The following is a 15,582-nucleotide window of genomic DNA, read 5'->3' as shown; positions in this document are numbered from 1 at the left end:
CATGGATAATATGAAGGTACCCCAGGCCAGAGCACACTGTGCCACCCGGGACTTCAGGGGCTTTAACCTGAAAATGGAAACACAGCTGCAATAGGCATGAACACACGCTTAAACCATCTTCTTGAATTATTACAGCGTTCGTGGCTCAGCCTACTTGTCATTATGTAACTATCCCCTTATCATTTTATACTTCTTAAATAAGAAGTCAGTGAAGACAAGGCTTTGATTAAATTATTTCAAATCAAGTACTTTTACCATGGTGTTCTGTGTATTGGAATTTATTGCTACAATAATTTTGTAGATTTGATTTCAAAGGCATTTTTTTGCCATGTATTTGATGGTTGTGTTCTTATAGGCGAAAAGACACAGATGAAAGTTGTGATTTATGAATGACACCTTAACCTTTACCGTTGGATATCAGAGTTCTTGTAGATATCATGGTGTAATACAGCTTGAAAAAGCAATGTGCACAAAATGACTCAGCTTTTTAGAGACTCAAGCTTTAGAGCACAAAGGGATATACCCTAAGAATCTTTGATGCAAGGGCACGTTGAGTCTAATAATGATATGACATGACTATAAGGGCTCACAAACTCAACTTTTGATTTCCATAACTTACTCTTAATTGCAGGAGGGATGCAACTAACTGGTGATTTTTTTCAAATGTCTTTTAATAAATTTCATCCACAGATCTTTTTTATTTGATACACATTGCATGTATTTTTTATAAAGCTGTACAAGAAAGACACAAGAATTGTCTCCATTGGCCGAGTTGGTTTCTTTTATTAGGTCCAAAGCAAAGCACACCAAAACAAAACCATAATGCAACTGCTTACGTGCACATGATGCAAAAAAAGTCCAAACTGAGATCGATAACATGAAGAAAACCACTCCAGTCGACAAAAACATGACTTCAGATTTCTTTTTAAATCAGTTATTAAAAAAAAAGAAGCAGAGAGGATCAATTCAGCATCATGCACATCACACTGTTTGAGCAAAAAACTACTTTGTGCCTAATCTGCCAGAACTCAAAGAAACTACTGGATATCAAAGAATTCTGTCAAATTCAGCTACAAGAAAAATACATTGAAAGTATGTTTTAGTGATAGTCTGACTACAAACAGCCATAAAACAAAGAACAAACAAAGCAGTCAGGATTTTCATCTTAACAGGCTGAGACAGGCTAACGTGCACACAGACACACACAGCAGGTTTCTATCCTGTTGACAGCTTCACTTCACTGAACCTGAAGGACAAACTTGCTGCTACAATGTTAGTGCGTCTCAATGAGTTATGTCTGGTGAATATAAAGTTACTGTATGTTACAAGGATAACACTTTAAGATGGTTTACATTTCTTAAACACTTACAGCAGCTTGTTTTTTTTACTTTCTCCTTACGTGCTTTTTATTCTTCCAGCATAATGTTACACTGAGAAGCTATCAGCCTACTGTGCTGTTCATCATGAATCAAACGATTGTAAATCAGATCCAACCATCTCCTCCTGTAAAGCTAAATGTTATTATGAAGGTGTGGCACATAATGAAGAGTCTATCCAGATGATTTATTGAATGAATAAACTGGCAGAGGAGAAGTTTTCTTCTGTTTACAACATGACACTTACAGATGTTATATTGACTAGAGAGGGACATCTATGTGCTGCCTCTCTGATCACTGCTTTATCAGAATGTTAAGGAACTGTTTTTTTATATGATTTATTTATATGAGGTACAATGTAACTTGACAAACTTCAATGTTGAAGTAAAGCAGTGAACCAAATCATGGCCAAAATTATTTTTCTATTAGCAGAGATCAAGTTAGTGGAAGGTTTCTGTGTTTTTTTCACCCACAGTTCTTAACTGGTTGTGCTATTCGTATCTTACATGCAGAATATTAACAGTACATTCAAGCCAAAGGAAGACTGACAAGTTTGTGTCCAAATGAAAAAAGGAGAATGCCAAATCAACCAATTTAACAAAAAATGAAAATGAAATAGCTCTTTTTTTTCAGATGGAAACTTTCCAGTAGTTACTTAGTACTGAGAGAAACCTGTAGTAATGCATCAGGGAGGAGACAAACTCTAGACGACAGAAAACTGGATGCCATGTTTGTTCAGACGGTCGATCAGTGTGGTTTTTGCAAAAGCAGCTCCTGGAGTGTATACTCCGCCCCTGGAAATTGAGATGTTATATTATTTCACAGTACTTGGGCTCCTTTGAGTCATTTATATAAATAAAGCACCAAAAAGAACTGCAGTTAGATTTTTTTGAAAATATGAAATCAGCCATTTAGCTCGTTGTTTGTTTTTTACTTACGTCTTGGGCAGGGCTGTTGGTTCATTCAGGATTGTAAGAGCAGCTTGTACCATGGCAATGGGTGTGGCCACATATCCGCACTCTAAATAACAACAGAGAAAAGATTGAACAACCATGAGAACCATTGTTTGTGTTGGACAGAGCAGACACAGTAACATTACCAAACCATGAGAGAAGAGAGCGTGGTAGATGTTTTTATGAAGCCACATTAGTAGCAACATTAAATAAAAACAGGCTAAACTGTTAAATTAGGGAAAACCAAAATATGGTTTTCTATTATAAGTTTTAGAAAACTACATTGATCCCAGAGGGCAATTCTGTTTCACAGTCCAGCCAGACCATGCATACATTTACAAACAAACAAAAGACGGAGTGCATCAGAGACAACAAACAAATCAGGACATGACAGAGATAAATGCTAGCATGCTTACACCCTAGTGTGGTCTATTTGGGTAATGACACACATCATATTTCATATATCAAGAAAATAATCTGGTAGTAGAGTCTGGTATTTCATTTCGGATTACCTGGTCCCTGAACCAATGTGCGGATCTTGCTGTCAGGTCTCCCCTGGGAGGGGTCCTGTCCTTCTGTGTAGCCCTCTCCATACAGGGCAAACCTGAATGATGAAGCCTCCATCTGAAACATGCATGGACACTATTTTTCAGAAAACAGAACTTCTCTGTCTAAGCATACTTTTCTTCCTGACCTAAATGTTTTTGTTTGTGAATTGAACAACAGGAGAGAATTTACAGAGTTTAAAAAAATGTATCTTCTCCGTCAGCACTTTACCTGCTTCCTGCTTGGTCCAGCCTTTGAGAAGAGTCCAAAGGAGAAGAACTCCGGGTGCTGAAAAAGTTGGGTACCAAAAACAAACAGAGATCAATGACTACAAAAATACCTCTCCACACACAGTACTGACTTCAGTAAAGTGTATACAAATTGTTTCGATGCCATTTTTGTTTACCTTGATGAGCAGGTTGCGTCCAAAACTGAACTTGACCAAGAACCAGAACATCATGCCAGCAAACATCAGCTTGAAAATGTTCCCAATGCCTCCTATTCCTGCATAAGCTCCATACTGAACCTGAAGTTTACAAACACAGATGATTTCACAAACAGAGCAGGGGGAGTGATCGGCTCATGCTGTGTTCACATAAGAGTGAAGAGCATGTGTTCCTGCACACAGAAAGGACTGTAACTCATAAAGCTTCAACAGTAAAAAGAGTCAATGGGATTGTTCGGAATGATTATGTTTTCTACATGTCAGACCTTTTCATCAATAAATCAGTAAAATCCAAATGATTTCATCAAAATTAATCAAAAATCTGCCTTTTCCCAATTATTTTTGGTCAAATGTGAACGTGTGAGTGAAAATAGAAACACTTTTGGTCTTCATGATGCTTTTGTACAGGAAAACTCTACAAAAAAATAATAGTAAATGTGCCTATTTACAAGCACAGATGAAAAAAAAAAGGTTGAAATTAAGTGATAAGAAGAAATGAGAGGAAAAAAACTCAAGAAAACTATCAAGTGAAGTCTAACCGGAGTGGCCTGATGCTCCTCCACCAGGAAGCGCTGAGTTCTCTTCACAACAGACGGATCAGAGCCCATGAAGGGCACAGTGTACTGCTGGATCTCGTTACTGAAGAACAGCGAGCCCCTACAAACAAACACACAGAGAAACACAAGCTGAGAAAACAAACAGAGAATTCAGCAGAGATTGAGTATTGTCTCTTAATACCTCATCACATACTGTATGTGTATATGCTGCTGATAACCAACAAGAAATTGTAATTCTAAAATCATGTTGATATGTAGAGGTCATTTCTAAACACTACATGACTTGTCCACCAGAGAGCACTAGAACATTTGCTTTCATTTGTCCAAAGTCTTCCTCAGTGTATACAAACTTCATATTTACAGTCTATGGTATATCTAGGAATTTGATTTGACTTGATTGAAGACATTACAATAATTCAATATATATATTCCTGTATGCTATTTATGTCAACAGAAATATGAATATTGGCTGTTCAATTGTTAGTAGATCATTCAAACTCTCATAACGATGTCTGTACTGGTCCGTTAACTCACCAGCCTTCACTACTTAATGACCAAATTAATTCCTGCATTTGCAACATATGGGATTCTCGATGCCATGTATTGTATTAATGAGATATTGCTTCAATTTGTCAAAATGCTAAAAACACAATGAAATACTTTGATGACAATGTTTTTTTGTCATTATAAGAGCTATCTCGTCTTATAATGACCATCCCTTCTTAATAAGAGGCGTAAGTAACAGTCCTCGTCCTGTGCTTAAACATGTTCTTAAGACCAATTGAACTTTTTAGAAGGCTGTATCAGTCTTAGTTAGCAAAGTTAATATATATACTGTATAACCCCCGAAGTTACTATTCTGACTTCTATTGTGACCACTACTTTCCATGCTTCAAAATGCCACACACACTAACACAGGAACAATAGAGATAATTGTTCTCCAGCGATGACATATTGTCTCCACCAGGTGTTTTATACAAATGCTTAGATTACCCTGCATTCACTGAACGTTAACAACCTGTTTAATGTTTCGGTGACCTTTAGGCCACAGTTCATTTTAGTGTAATGATGCTAATTGTGACACGTAGTATGCAAAGAGACAGGTCGTTTTTTTTGTTATAATTTTTCAGGAGGAGAGAGTGGCGGCTGATATGCAGCAAAGGGCCAAGGTCTAATTCCATCCCACGGTGGCTGTGACGAGGACTACAGCCTCTGTACAGTACATGGGGCACGCAACATAACCGCAGTTTCTTTGACCTCATGAATTTTTTTTGGAGAGACAGAGGATGCAAAGAACCTTTTGGACATATGCCATCTACATGAGAATCCACCCACTCATCTGCACTAAATATTAATTTACTGGGTTTGACAAACTGGCCATCTAAGTGCTACATAAGATGTAACTTAAAATAGCATAGCGTCCAAATTTTTTAAAACATTTTTTGAATTATACTTTCCACTGTTTGTAATTATTATTATTGTTTATTTATGTCTGTTTTTTTATGTCCACCTCTGTCTTATGTTACATGTTAGGAATAAAGAAATCAAATCAATCAAATCAAATCAGAAAAACCTCAGGAAAGATAGAGGATTTGATGTCTCTTGAAAAAGGCATAAAAACACTACTACTCTATGTACCTGCGTTTCATCTTAGAGCCGACAACAGGGAGAGGTTTGTGGTTGAACTTCCTCCTGAGACTCTGGAGCTTCGGACCATCGGCAAACCCGTAGATGGCTGACTGCCACGTGCCGTCATGGACACATGCGCCCTGGCAGAGAAAAATCAAGCAACATTAGAGATAAGGGAAAAACATGATGAACAATCATCGAGAAACCAGTGTACCACATGGAATTATTGGTAATGTAGTTACATACTTCTGGTCCTGAGCCAACAGTTAGAAAGCTCTCCACTGCAGTCAGAGTACCTACAGATGAACATGCACACACACAAATATTAAAATGAAGAAATCATAAGCAGGAAAAAAACAGATTGAGTGGATCACACCATATCATCGTCAGAAGAGGCTTTGATTATTTAATTCTTGTGTGTGTGTGTGTGTGTGTGTGTGTGTGTGTGTGTGTGTGTGTGTGTGTGTGTGTGTACCCCTGAACTGATCCCTGGTGAAGATGACTCCCATGTCTGCAGGAATGGAGTCGAATCCAGAGCTCCCGATAATGTAGACACCCTTTTCAGCTGCTTGGCTGCTGTAGTTCAACTGCATCCCCTCCAGAAACTGCACACAGCCGGAAAGAAACACAAAAAACATCATAATCTTTAAAATGTTTTGTTCTCCTGGTTATTACGTAATGTATGATGTTTTCAATTCAACACATTTTTTCAACAGAATCACAAATGAGCATGAAGATAATCTCCAAACTAAATCGATGTGCAGAACAGAGGCTTCTTTTTGAACAATTTTCTTTTGATGTGATGAACGTTGTGAGGCTCATTGTTAGAACCAAGAAAAAGCCTCAAACACACATAAACATGAAGTTAGTCGCAGACATGCTGCATTACACAGACCATCACAACTACGACTGATGAAAGCTATTGTCATGAGGCCATGTGGGAAATAACTTAATCTAAAAAAAAAAGAACACAAAATGACACACAACACATATTGTATCAAATCCAAACACAACCAACAGCCAAGCTGAATGTTGGGAAATCTGCAGAAGAACATCCGAACAATTTAAGCTAAAATGTCCACTGACATCATGCGGGTGCAGAGGGAAGGTTTAAATTCTTGCTTAGAAATTTAAAAAAAATAAGCCAATTGAATATCATGAGATTTACCTGAATCTGCTTCATTAATGGTAAATACATGTTGACTATTACATTCTTAAAGTTAAAAACAACTGTAAGTTTATGGGGCAAACACTGGTATTAGTAAAAAAGGGGCAACGTTAGTATACAATTTTGGATCAAACATCTGTTGTGCTAGTTTTAAGATTTTGAAAAAGGGAAGAGTAAAGTATAAAAAGCACTACCCTTATGAAGGTTATGATTGAACTACACATTGTAGCACAAACTTCTATAAAAACATGATGCTTTGTACATACCTGAGGCTCTCCACAGATGTCGATATGGTGGGCTCCATTCTCCACACAGGCTTTGACCACTGGCTCACCGTAGAACCTGTACTGTGCACACAGAGAAACACATACAAATTTCAGCTTTTTGCAGTTTGTCCTCATTTTGCTGAGGAGAAAGTTGAAACAAATACTTATTTTCAGGGACCACGTCTCTGAGCAAATCCTGTTAAACGTGTTCATCATGCCGTCATGTGAGTTACATGTTAACATTACATCATAAGATTCTTGTTATTCTTCTGATGTTGGAGTACATCTGTCTATTCTTCTTTTGATTTAGACATTTATACCATTCAACAATTCAAAAGACGTTTTAAGCCTGTGGTTTATGGGATGTTATCTAGTCTCTCTAACCGTGGCTATGCTAACTCTTTTACATTTTATGCTCCTAATGGTCCGTCTACTTTTGGCTTCAACCGCCTGTCTCAGTGAAAGATAAGCTGGCAACGTGTGGTTTGTGTTTAAAAGTTGTGCTCACAGCTGAGGAAGAATTTGGCTGGCAACAAGAACCTGAGTGATGCACGGGACGCAAAGCAGTGATGGGAATTTACTTTTCATTCAGACTTGAACACAATTAGAGTTATTGTGTGCGAGTCAGTGGCCTTCATTGTGTAAGAACAAGCTGCTCTGTGTGTGTGAGAGAGAGAGAAGGAAAAGAGGGATGAAGACAGGCAGAGAGATGGGGGTAAGTTAAGTTACACAGATGCAAAAGTACGATGAGATTATGTGAGGAAAAACGGTTTTGTGTCATGACAGAGCAAGTTCAGTTTTTCTGTTTCTCTTAAAGAAAACTCAAATTTAAATAGATAACACACATACACCTGCAGTCTACTTACAGGCCCCACACAGTTGAGAACAATCACAGCCTGTTTGCACATGGCAGCCAGAGAGTCTGGTTCTCCTACATCTGCCACAATGACGTCCACCTCTGCCCTCAGTTCTGGTTTACCTGCACAGACACACACAAAGTTATGTGCTATGATATCCTGATCTTTTTCAAAACTCTTCTCTGATTGACACCATTAAAAAGACCAATGTTTCTCTGTATACCTGTTTTAAAAGTGAGTGAAACTGTAAATGAAGAGGCAACAAAAATATTCTACAACAAAATACAGTTTAAAAAATCCTGCAGGCATATTGCAGTTTGTCCCCAGACGTTTAACTTAACAGTCTGTGTGTCGAGTGTGTGTGTGTGTGTGTGTGTGTGTGTGTGTGTGTGTGTGTGTGTGTGTGTGCTCTCATGGCTTGGGGGCTTCCCAGTGGGCAGGTATGTTCCATCAGCTGTTGTACACTCCCTGAAGAGGAAGCCGAATAGAAGGCGACCAAAGAATAACTTTCTAATCCTCTATAAACCCACAGCAGAATCATGACAGTAGAATAGCTCTCTGGCTTTGATCAAGAGAGGAGCTTCAGTTTCCATATTAAGAGTGTCACATACTGTAGATGATTCAAATCATCAATCTGGAACACGACAGGCATAACAAATGTATTCAGTACTTTGTCACAAATTTCAAATCAGCTGCATTTGTTTTCGTTTTCAGATCTGAAGGCAGATCATCTTTAAAAAGAAGCCACCACTGAATTTTTTCAGTGCACAATTTTTTCTAACAGCACAAAAACAGCAAGACTGTTTTTGTGCTGTTTTCTGCCCTTAAATAGAAATATACATTGAAAAGACATTACTCAAAACAATAATGTCTGCCTTCAGAGTATTCAATTGATTAATTATAAAAGGCTCATAATCACATTTTGGACCACAACAAGTTTGATTGATTAATAATTTATCAATTTATAAATAAGGTAACAAAAGAGAAGTTACTGCTCACAGTTTCAGTTTCAGTAAGGCAAATGTTTACTAGTTACTATAAACTGCTCTATAAATACTTTAAATTGAACATACTCATTGTTGAGATTATTGTATTATAGGAAAAATAAGAAAAACGTGTAATTTTGTATAGATTTTAACATTGATTGAAGCATTGTCATAAGTCCATCATTAGTTTAATAAAACTATAATACAGTTAAAAGTCTTGGTTGCAACATCTCTTGTACTTTGGAGTTCAGTCATCGTTTAGGGTCAAAGTCAGTTAGCAGGATTGTCTAGCTGAGCCAGTTATAAGCAGTTATCCTTTTCACTAGACGATGCATTCCTGGAAAATCAGATTAAAAGCACAGCTCAACAACTACAACATCCTTTAGCATCGACACTTTAGTGAAACAATTAAACAGGAACATGATGTGTGTTTCAGGGCTTTCAGTTTAAACAACATGCTTCAGTGTGAACATGCATACATACTGAGGACTCCGGCGGCCTGCTCCAGAACTTTTTCCAGTTTCTGTCTGCTCCTGCCCGCCACGGCCCATTTCAGGTTCCCTTTGGGACCCTCGGACACGGTCCGGGCCACCTCCTCCACCACAAACTGTCCCGTGAATCCAGACGCCCCGAAGATCACCAGGTGGTACGGCCTGCTAGAAGAAGTTTCAACACGAGCCATGATGACAGCAAGCAGAGTAGAGAGCTTACAACCACACCTTCACCTCTCTGACAGACTGACGACGATGAGACACAACTGCGTGCAGTTTTGACAGTGCGTCTTTATCTACTTCCTTAGCAACAAATGCTAAAATGCTAACATATATTTGGTTACAGGTTACTTTTTAAGATTATTAGTCATTAATAATTAGTTTTGTTTACAACATGTATTTAAAGCAATATTTGTATTTTTTTTTACAAGCGCATGCCTTCAACCAAATTTCATTTATATTTAAAGCGTTAGCATGTCAGCTTAACAACTTCATGGAGTTTCTGATTGGTCCTTCAGTGGTCGCCTGAAGATGACGACACTCAGACGCGCCTGGTTGTAACACCACGAGAGTTGCGAAAACAACCTGCGGGTGCTCAATGTCATGGAGTCATACCAGCGAACCGACAGATAAGAGCCACATTTAAATCAACGATGCCAATACATTTCGAAATATAGGATATTCTGCAGCAAGGTATGTTTGTGTCTCTCCAGAATAAATGACATAAATGTAACATTTGAGTCGTGAGTTATGTTAGCATACGGATAGCCAGACGGCTAACACGCGTGAAATAACGATTAAACTGTGTAACACCTTGATGTTACGGATTACATGTAATATTCTGGTTTGCCGCTTTGGCGAGTTTGTGCATCATATTCTGCGATGCATCAACACAAGCAAGTTATCCAAGTTTAATTTAACAATAATAATTCATGTTTATGTGTAGATTAATGTCACTTTAATATCTATCATGTATCTTACAATGTTACAATGTACTTAGCAGACGCTTTTATCCAAAGCGACGTACATCATCATTCATACACCGCCACAGTATTGCAGAAGCAATGCAGGATTAAGTGTCTTGCCCAAGGACACATCGGACATGTTGCTCAGCTGGGGATCGAACCCTCAACCTTTCAGGCGACGACTCTACCAACTGAGCCACAGCCGCCCCATCTTAACATCCTTTCTCCCTTCCTCTCCGTTCCTCGTAGGCATTGACCTCTATAAGGGGTCCCCTTAATAACCCCCCTCCCTCCTTTGCTCTGTGTCTTTATTTCAGGGCTCCCCTGGTTCACCATGTCGTACCAGATGTGTAGGGTAGTGGAGCTGCTGAGGCGCTCTGCTTGCTACCAGACCCTCAGAAGTAGATCCTGTCTGCACAAGGCAGTGTTGTCCCCTGTGTGTCTCTCTGGTGGTTGTGTCCCAGGAGCTTCTGTGCTTCATAGACGGGCCTATAGCTTGGACTCTCTCTCCTCTGGTCCTGGTCGGCCCTCACTTGGGTCATGCTCCCAACAGCCTCGTGCAGAGAGGACATCACCTTCCTCAGCCTTCACACACAGGAACCTGTCTGCGGTAGCTTTACAGGTAGGAACTTATTTTTTTACCTTTGTTGGATTCCTCCTCAGCTTGGTACTTTTTTAAAGAACAGGGGTCGCTCAAAACAGTCTAATTAGATTTCTCCATAGCACCTTCCTTATGCAACTCATACATCTCTGTTAGAGATAGAAGTACTTTTCTGTTATAAGTTTTCTGTTTAACACCACACTCCCATTTGTATTGAACAATGTTTCTTACATGTGATGTGATGTACCAAGCTAGATGTTAGCCTACTAGTTGACCCTTTTTTGTTATACCTTATTCATGGTTTATTATTATGTTTGCTACATTCTGAAACGAATTGCTGTTGCAATTCTCAAAACTTTAAAATTTTAACTTCTTTACTTTTAAACCAATAAGTGTTCTCAAGTTTTTTTTTCCTGGCAGCTTGAATCACTTTGTGTGAGGAGGAGGACATTATAGACATTCTAAATGGATAAATATATATTTTTTTTATTTATCTATCTATTCTGTTTAATGTGTATTTGAGCTTTCTTGTCTGTGCTGCTGCAATGCTGAATTTCCCCTCTGGGGATCAATAAAGTATTACCCTATCCTATCTAGTACAAATGCTGTGAGCTTTTTTATGTTTGTTGGTGATTGTATGTAATCTCTGTTCATTTTTCCGTCTTTCACCAGGGCCAGTGCAGACCTTTGTGCAGATATGACTTCCTTGACCTTGGTGAGGTCGAGGAAAACGTTCAGCGTGCTCAAGCCTGTAAAACCATGAGACGTTTCCTCGTAGACCCTGACCTAGCTAAACTGGTAGCCCAGCACTTGGAACCTGAGGATGCAAACACTGTGATCTTTGAATGTAACCCAGGTATGTATTTGCACAAAGTCAAAGTGAGTCCACCTCCTCTGTCTGGTGTTTGGTGTTTAACTTAAATGTAACTTGATGCTAACGAAACAGTACAGTTTTGCCTGGGGAGCAATAGCAAAACAATTGGATATGTATTTCTAATAACATGTTTGCTCACAGTGCATTATTCCTGCCAAACAACAAGAACATGTTGGTCTTTGTGTCTGTGTTTTTAGGCCCTGGGGTGTTGACTAAGTCACTGCTTAATGCTGGGGCTCAGAGAGTCGTGGCTCTTGAAGGGGATAAGTTCTTCTTGCAAGATCTTCAGGTAACTCAAACATCTCTAAGCATCAAAACAATTTTTTGTGTCCTTATGTCGAGATAAACCAATTATCAGCCCTAAACCATCTAACCCCCCTTCTTCTATCACGTTGTAGGAGCTGGAAAGTCATCTTGATGGTCAGCTGGAAGTGGTTCACTGTGACTACTTCAAACTAGACCCTATTGGCAATGGAAACGTTAAACCCCCTGCAATGTTCACCGACAAACTATTCACAGATCTGGGTATATCAGAAACCAGCTGGACCGATGGTGAGAAAAAGACAAATACAGCCAAATTAAGACACTGCTATGATGCTAATTTCATATGTAAAGAAAGTGTGAATAACTGTTTGTAATAAATACAATGACACAGAAACAGTTGTTTTGTTGCTTCACACCTGAACTGAATAAACACTGAACTGTTCAGTGGACCTTCCTGTTTGAAGTTGATAGATGTTTTTGGTAACTTCTTGATGTGTGTCTTCTTAGACGTCCCTGTGAAGGTGGTGGGAATGCTGCCCCAGCGTAATGAGCGTGGCTTGCTCCTGAAGATGGTTTACGCTCTGTTTGAACGGCTATCTGTCTACAGATACGGACGAATAGAGCTCAACCTCTTCATAAGTGAGAAGGAGTACCTGGTAAGAGAAGAAGATTTCATTTTAATATCTATTTGTAGAATTAAAGATCAGTCAATGTATCACCTGGTGTTAGAACCTGTCAGTTCAGATGTGGTGATGTTCCCTGAATGGAGATTGTGATTACTACTCTTTTCAGAAACTGGTGGCGCGCCCCGGAGAAATGATGCACTACAGAGCCTTCACTGTCCTCTGGCAGATGGCCTGTGATATTGAACTGCTGCACAAGGTACAGAATGAGGCAGGGTGGCAGAGATATATTTCTGATAATGCAAATGTGTTAAAACTAAGAATGCTGACATTTAAACAGCTTACAGTAATAACAGGAAAACCTGTTTAAGTTAAAAACATGTAACTGTGTTTTATGATGCTTAATAGAGGCAAAAGCCTGGTACATATACAAAATAAAAATGAAAATAATGTGGGTATATTTGCTAGACCGAGCCTTCATACTGTCAATCCTCCCAATCTCTGTCTGTGCAGGAGCCCTGGGAGTCATTTGTTACGTCTTCACGACAGAGTGTATCGGGCCCTAAGGGCATGGTAAGAGAGAGAGAGGGACTCCATTACAGTACAAGTTATTTATATCATCTATTAAAGTTAACCTTTACTCTCGTCATCTTCTTCTCTTTCACCTCAGCTTCCCAACGACCACCTGTGCCTGGTGCGTCTGCGTCCCCGGGCTGATCTCTTTTCTGCAGGCCTCACTTCTTCCAATGCTTCAACTCTGCTCATGATGATCAAACAGTGTCTGGCAAAAAGAAAGGTCAAGCTCATTGACAGACTCAAGTAAGTAATGATTCATCAAGGACGTGTTCTTACTTAAAGGATTGAAGATTCACCAAATGTATCAGGACTGTAGTAGTATTATAGATCCTTCAACAGAGGGGTTGAAATGAAAAGTGTTTGGATGTGGACTATACTGCATCGATGCAGTGACAGAACATAATCAGTTATTGCATACTGCTTGTAGATTTTCAAGCCATAGCTGGACCTATGGAATTTATTTATTTTGGTTTATAATGTAAAGATATTTATGCTGACATTGATTTCTAAAGCACTTTCTAAATAAGAAAAAAATGGGAGTTCATATTTATCTGACTGCTTGTCTTCATTGATTAAAAAAAAGAAGCAATGCAAAAAAACCCAGAAAATTAAGGATGCAAGCCACCTTAATGCATCGTGATATTGAATCGTTGACAGGATAATCGTATTTAAGTTGTGAGATCAGTGAATCCGCACAGCCCTACTGTACAAGTTAACACACCTATCTTTTTTTGTTTTCAGTCTCTGGTCACCAGATAGCGGAAGTAAGCTGTTGTCAGAGATGGGCCTGCCGGAGGACATCCTGACAGGCCATGTATATCCAGAGGAGTACCGTCGACTGTTCCAGCTAATGGACAAGAGTCAGGAGTTCACACAGAGCTGGCTCTATGAAGAGATTCTGGAGAACACACAGAGGGAAGGCTGGGGATAAAATCCATTAAGGTTGTTTGTATAGTTTTTTTAGGAAATGAAATAAAACAAAAAAACATTATTTAATGATAATATAAATAACAATAGTATTATAATATTTGTTATGAAATGAGGACTCACTGAAGAGATTACAATTGCAGAAACACATGACTACATAGATACTTTGGTAACATTCTGAAATGATGAAATGAAAGTGTCTTACTGTACGGACGAAAAAATGGAGGAATTACATCGGCTTGTTACTATCCTGGACATTGATGACCCTGAGTTGGCACATAAGACAAAAATTAAAACCAAAATGGTTCTTGCCAATGAGAAAGTCGAACGGTTTTCTGCAACCTGTGGATTAAAGAAAAGTTGCAGGATAAAATTCTTATGATGTGTTATGTTAAGAGCATAATGTTATGTTTGCAGCACGCCTGAGGGGGCTAAAAAAGCTTTGTGGATGTACATGGCCATTACAGTGATATCCCAATTAATTAAAGGTTGCACATACTTTTCTATTTTTTGTCTTTTCTAATTGATTCTGGCAGCAGATTTACTGAAGACAATGCTGTATGTATAATGTATTGTGCAATTTTCCTGACCTACAGCAGTGCGAGGAGACGGGACATTTTTTCACCATAAAGCTTGACTTGTTTATATTAGTTTATCTGTTTTCTGTGTAAGTTTTGTGTCTGATATGAATTTTAATTGCAATTAAATTAAAAAAATGATAAGTATTTCAGCCCTGTTTTATCACGTGTTCAAACCAACACTGTTACTAGATGACTGTGTTTTGGCCCTGACTTTATTTTTCTTCCCTGATTGCACACAGTAAATTATTAGGATTTTTACGGTCTGTCATTCTTTTAGTTTACTGCTTATGGCAGGAAGCTCAAACATGTAAAGCATTAACACACCTTCAAAATGATATATACTGAATAAATAATTGACTGGATAGACCTTTTAGAAGATCTGGTTGTATACTCTCTTAAGACTGAGTATTAGATTAGAGCTTGCTTGCAAACCACGCAGTGCTTTGTGGCAGTGGCTTTAACACTGATCCTTAAAGAACTGTAAACTACTGATTATGCTGGCAGCTCATTAACAAAAAAGGTTTACACAAGGGACACGAAAGTTGGGGTAAAATTGTTATTTATGTATTTCTGTGGAAAAGTAAATTAAGTGGGCCGTCCTAACATTACTGAAGTAGGATTGGTCAATTTTGAAAAACAGACAGAAGCAAATTTACATATATACTTTTCCTCTTACGACCTGGACACAGAAATAAATAGATGTGTAAATGTAAAAATACAGAAATAAATTAATAACTCAATTAATGTAGAAATGTATGCATTGATACATATAACTGTAGTAATAAGCTACTAAATGAATAAATACATGTACAAATATATAAATAGCCTTTTTCATTAACAAAGTGTATTTATTATTTATTCATTGATGTATTGTTTTCAGCATTTATATATTTATTG

General features: G+C 38.4%; 2 protein-coding genes across 2 annotated transcripts; one reads left to right on the top strand and one right to left on the bottom strand.

Annotated features, from left to right (window-relative positions):
• Positions 1–763: 763 nt before the first annotated feature.
• LOC132976601 (saccharopine dehydrogenase-like oxidoreductase) lies at positions 764–9,681 on the bottom strand. Its single transcript, XM_061041069.1, has 12 exons — positions 9,267–9,681; positions 7,807–7,919; positions 6,941–7,021; positions 5,982–6,111; positions 5,753–5,802; positions 5,516–5,646; positions 3,860–3,977; positions 3,282–3,401; positions 3,107–3,163; positions 2,842–2,953; positions 2,315–2,396; positions 764–2,170 (listed from the first exon to the last, which is right to left on the bottom strand). The coding sequence occupies exons 1-12, from the start codon at positions 9,463–9,465 to the stop codon at positions 2,080–2,082; spliced, it is 1,284 nt and encodes a 427-aa protein (XP_060897052.1). The 5' UTR covers positions 9,466–9,681; the 3' UTR covers positions 764–2,079.
• Positions 9,682–9,814: 133 nt separating this feature from the next.
• On the top strand, positions 9,815–14,831 carry tfb2m (transcription factor B2, mitochondrial). Its single transcript, XM_061041068.1, has 10 exons — positions 9,815–9,967; positions 10,557–10,861; positions 11,513–11,696; positions 11,912–12,003; positions 12,113–12,266; positions 12,486–12,634; positions 12,771–12,860; positions 13,115–13,174; positions 13,272–13,420; positions 13,919–14,831. The coding sequence occupies exons 2-10, from the start codon at positions 10,574–10,576 to the stop codon at positions 14,106–14,108; spliced, it is 1,356 nt and encodes a 451-aa protein (XP_060897051.1). The 5' UTR covers positions 9,815–9,967; positions 10,557–10,573; the 3' UTR covers positions 14,109–14,831.
• Positions 14,832–15,582: the final 751 nt, after the last annotated feature.

The sequence above is a fragment of the Labrus mixtus genome, chromosome 1 (assembly GCF_963584025.1).
Source record: "Labrus mixtus chromosome 1, fLabMix1.1, whole genome shotgun sequence".
NCBI lineage: Eukaryota > Metazoa > Chordata > Actinopteri > Labriformes > Labridae > Labrus > Labrus mixtus.
The sequence above is the reverse complement of the archived record's forward strand: the minus strand, read 5'-3'. Positions and strand labels throughout refer to the sequence as shown.

Excerpts from the sequence above, each read along its gene's own strand:
- LOC132976601 (XM_061041069.1), bottom strand. The coding sequence starts at position 9,465 with ATGGCTCGTGTTGAAACTTCTTCTAGCAGGCCGTACCACCTGGTGATC. Across the intron at positions 3,402-3,859 it reads AGGAGCATCAGGCCACTCCG|GTTCAGTATGGAGCTTATGC; the intron begins GTTAGACTTCAC and ends TGTAAACTTCAG. Across the intron at positions 2,171-2,314 it reads CCAACAGCCCTGCCCAAGAC|GGGCGGAGTATACACTCCAG; the intron begins GTAAGTAAAAAA and ends CTCAATTTCCAG.
- tfb2m (XM_061041068.1), top strand. The coding sequence starts at position 10,574 with ATGTCGTACCAGATGTGTAGGGTAGTGGAGCTGCTGAGGCGCTCTGCT. Across the intron at positions 10,862-11,512 it reads TGTCTGCGGTAGCTTTACAG|GGCCAGTGCAGACCTTTGTG; the intron begins GTAGGAACTTAT and ends GTCTTTCACCAG. Across the intron at positions 12,635-12,770 it reads TAAGTGAGAAGGAGTACCTG|AAACTGGTGGCGCGCCCCGG; the intron begins GTAAGAGAAGAA and ends TACTCTTTTCAG.